The sequence below is a fragment of the Spermophilus citellus genome (genome assembly GCF_964194105.1).
Source record: "Spermophilus citellus genome assembly, chromosome: 9".
In the NCBI taxonomy this organism is placed as follows: Eukaryota; Metazoa; Chordata; class Mammalia; order Rodentia; family Sciuridae; genus Spermophilus; species Spermophilus citellus.
In genome coordinates this window covers 10,983,469-10,987,334 of record NC_138191.1, presented here as the reverse complement: position 1 = coordinate 10,987,334, position 3,866 = coordinate 10,983,469, and the positions used below count along the sequence as shown (strand labels likewise).

The 3,866-nt window shown below is 50.5% G+C and overlaps 1 protein-coding gene across 1 annotated transcript; it reads right to left on the bottom strand.

The window, feature by feature from the left end:
• Positions 1–361: 361 nt before the first annotated feature.
• Positions 362–2,941, bottom strand: DUSP23 (dual specificity phosphatase 23). Its single transcript, XM_081308852.1, has 2 exons — positions 2,548–2,941; positions 362–1,388 (listed from the first exon to the last, which is right to left on the bottom strand). Exons 1-2 carry the CDS (start codon positions 2,812–2,814, stop codon positions 1,203–1,205), a joined length of 453 nt encoding a protein of 150 aa, XP_081164978.1. The 5' UTR covers positions 2,815–2,941; the 3' UTR covers positions 362–1,202.
• Positions 2,942–3,866: the final 925 nt, after the last annotated feature.

Genomic DNA, 3,866 nt, shown 5'->3' with positions numbered 1-3,866 from the left:
ATAATAGGCATGGTTTCCAGTATTTAGAAACTGCTTTGATTGGGCTCTGTCTGTGCCCATCTTCTCAGGAGCTGAGAGCTCCTGAGAGCAGGACTCATGCCTCATTCTGCTGGGAGCCTCCACATCTAATAGGGGCTGGTACATGCAGACACTCCATATGTACTTCATGATGAATTTTACCTTATTCAGTCCAGCCTGCCACAGTAGAAGAGAGAATAGGGGTTCAAGCAGTTATTACAGTAAAAAGTGTCCATTTGGTTAATGTATACTACTCATCCCATCTCTTAGAAGTCAAGTGTGGCATTGATGGCAGGATGGGGTCCAAAAGAGGAGAAATGAAGATAACATCTGAGAAACATGATCAAGATTCATAGCCCCAGAGCTCTTTATTTATCAAATATCCACTGTGCATATTCACCCAAACTGCTTGTTCTAGCATTCAATGACCTGAGGTTGGGGCAGCATGATGGGCTACAAGTCCCATAGGAGCTGAGCAACACCGGAGGCTGGCAGAAAATGCCAACTCCAGGGGAGATGGAGATAGTGACCGTCTATAAACAGGACATCCAGGCCTGCTTTGCTCTGAGAAGGGCCAAGCTGACATATGGGGGGCAGGCTGGACTGGACTGAGAGGTTGTATCAACAGAGGCGCTTCTTGCCTGTGAGTGTTAGAGACCTGGGGATACTGGGCAGCTGGGCTGCCAGGAATTTGCATCCTTTCATTGACCAGTTCCCTGGAAACCATAGCCAATATCACAGGCAATGGACACACAGCATTTCCGCATCTTTAAGAAGATGTGTGTTGCAGTCCTGGCCCATCCTTCTACTTTCTAGAAGTGGGACCTTGGGCCTGAGCTTTAGCTACCTCATCCAAAGAACAGGGGGGATCTTTGCCTTTCTTACCCTTCAGGGCTAGCATGAAGTTCAAATAAGTTGATTTGTGAGAGCGCTTGGTCAAGTGCTATGCAGGGTGAGCTGGTTCTGACAAGTTATTTATTCAAGGAAGCAGCACACTTCTTCCCCTTTCAATGGGGCTGCAGCCCCCTGTCAATCAGGACCTGCCTTGAGGAAGGGAGATTTCAGTTCAGTGGGAGCCAAAGGAAGCCGGAGGGCTCAATACTTAGACCACTTCCCTTCGTCTCTGACCCCATTTTCCACACAGGTCAGGAGAATGGGGCCTGGCAGAAGAGTGCTGAGACCCCTTATTTAGTTCTCTGGTAGAACTGGAAGACTGCTTTCTCTTGCTCGTAGGTCTCGATGGAGCCAGGTCGCAGGCGCCGGACTTCCGCGATGGCATCTCCTGCAGCCAAGCCTCGCTCCTTCACCAGGTAACAGGCCAGCATGGTGCCAGTGCGTCCAAATCCCAGGGCACAGTGCACTGCCACAGCCTGTGAAGAGTGAGCTCTATGGGGTGGTGCTTGATGTCTTTCCCGAATACTTTCCTGCCCCCACTGAGTAGGACCCTTCTCCCTCTAAGTCTCAGACCCTCTGTGAGCAAGAAGAGACATCAAAGTTATTATGGAAGGGTGTCCTTGTACCTGGGTGGCTCTGAAGTGGCTGGTTCCAGAGATGGGCTCCTTACCTGCTTCTCTATACCCCTCTGCCTATGTTGTCCAACACAGAAGCCACCAGCCACGGGTGGCTACTGAATACTTGAAATGTGGCCAGTCCAAATTGAGATGGGATATAAAATATATATGAGGGTTTGAAGATGCAGCAGGAAAAAGAATGGAAATATCACGAATTATTTTATATCGATTATATTTTGAGATAATATTTTTGACTTACTGGTCAATGTTAACAAAATTAATATCACTGGCTTTATTTTGCTTTTTTTTTTTGGCAGTATTGGGGATTGAACCTAGGGGTGCTCTATTCCTGAGTTATATCCCCAGCCCTTCAAATATTTATATGGAGGCAGAGTCTCACTAAGTTGCCCAGGCTGGTCTCGAACTTGAGATCCTCCTGCCTTAGGCCTCCTGAGTAGCTGGGAACATTTTTTTTGCAACTTAGTGAGATCCGATCTCAAAAATAAAAAAAATATATATAAAGTATTGGAGATGTAGCTCAGTGGTAGAATGTATCTGGGTTCAATCTGCAGCACTGCAAAATGAATGAATAAATATATAAATAAATAAATAGCAGATGAAATTAATTTTGGTAATATTAACCCAGTAAATAAAAATATATTTTAATAATGTGGATGCTAGAACATTTAAAATTACAGATGTGTCTCCATTCTATTTGGACAGCACTGTTCTAAAAAAGGGCAAACGGTGCTAGCTTCAACCCCCACGTATCCCAAGGAGGCTCATCAGTCTCCTTCTCCCCTCCCCAGAGTGACTGGTTCCTGGTGACTTCTCAGTCCTCAAGGGCAGTTCACACCACAGGGCTCTCTTCACTCCTCCCATTTAGGCCCTGCCCCTCTCAGCCTGGCTTTTTGTCTGATTGCGGCGGGAGTCTCCAGGCCCCGGGGTCTTATCTCTAGCTCCGCCCTCGTCGCCAGCAGACCGCTGCCCTCCCGGCGCTGACCCTGCCCCCACTGACCTCTCCCCGGCCGTTAGCCTCGTCCACGATCTTCACGAAGCGGTCGATTTGGTCGGGGGCCGGCGGGCAGAAGTCTGGGATGCGCAATCGGTGCAGCGTGAGGTCCGGACAGCTGTCGCTGTGGGGGGGCCCGCGCTCCGTTAGGGACACCAGATGCCGCACTCCCGAGTCCAACAAGAACTGGTAGTGGGCGGGGAGCCGCGGCAGCGCCAGCCCCGCCAGCCGGCCCGGGAGCACCCAGGAAAAGTTGGGGGGCTGCACGCCCATCGCTGGGGAAGGGCACAGGGCAGCGGGTCACCAGGGTTTACGCCGGCCCTTCTGGCTCCGCCCTCTGGTCGCGAGCCCTTTAGGGACCGAGTAATCCGCCACCTGCCGGGAACTAGCGCCAGGAGGGGCCTGGTGGTCCGCGGGGCACCGCCCCCCGGTGACGTTCCCCTCTGCGGAGGAGGATTGGCCCAGCCGCGGGGGCGGGGGCGGGACGGCTGACCCTGCTCCTCCCGTCCGCGCAGCGGCCCAGACCGAGCCGGGCCTTGACCGGTTGGGTGTTCAGCGACGGCGGGCTGGCTGCAGCCGTGCGCAACTCGAACGGTCAGGGAGAAAATCAGGGGGCTGGGGTGGGGGCTCAGTGGTAGAGCGCTTGCCTGGGGTGAGGTCCTGGGTTCAATCCTCGGCACCACAAATAAATAAATAACTAAAAAAAATCCATTGACAACTATGTGCATATAAAAAGAAGAAAACCTAGAACAAATTAATTGCTTTCTGTAAATGAAGCAACCCGGGGTCAGGCTCTGCTGCTCCCTGGTGGTGCGTTGGGGTTACTGCACCGCTGGCTGCCTGCCCCTGCCTCCTTAAGGACACGACCTCGACTTACTTTCCCTTTTATTATGATTATTTTTCTTTTATTAGTGCATCATAGTTATATATAACAGTTGGGTTCATTTTGACAAAATTGTACATGTACGGAATTTAACATACTCCATTCAGTCCCCGTACCCTCCCCGCTTTCCTTCTCCTCCCTCTCCCTATTTTCCTTCCTGATTGGTGCTTTATAGATGCACATGGAGGTGGAATTCACTGTGGTTTATTTGTACATGCACATAGCGTAATTTCGTCAAATTCATTCTGCATTTTCTCCCTTTTCCCGTCCCTCCTCCCTCCCTCTCAATCTCCTTTTACTCCACTGATCTTCCCTATATATTATATCCGACCCCCGCTTCCCCTTTTCTCTCTCTAGCTTCTGCATATGAGAAAACGTTCAAATCTGGATTTTCTGGGTCTGGATTATTTCACTTAGCATGATATGCTCCAGTTCCATCCAT

Bases quoted from the DNA above. Each gene is read 5' to 3' on its own strand.
- DUSP23 (XM_081308852.1), bottom strand. From the start codon at position 2,814: ATGGGCGTGCAGCCCCCCAACTTTTCCTGGGTGCTCCCGGGCCGGCTG. The intron at 1,389-2,547 runs GTCAGTGGGGGC...CACTCTTCACAG, and splicing joins AGGCTAACGGCCGGGGAGAG to GCTGTGGCAGTGCACTGTGC.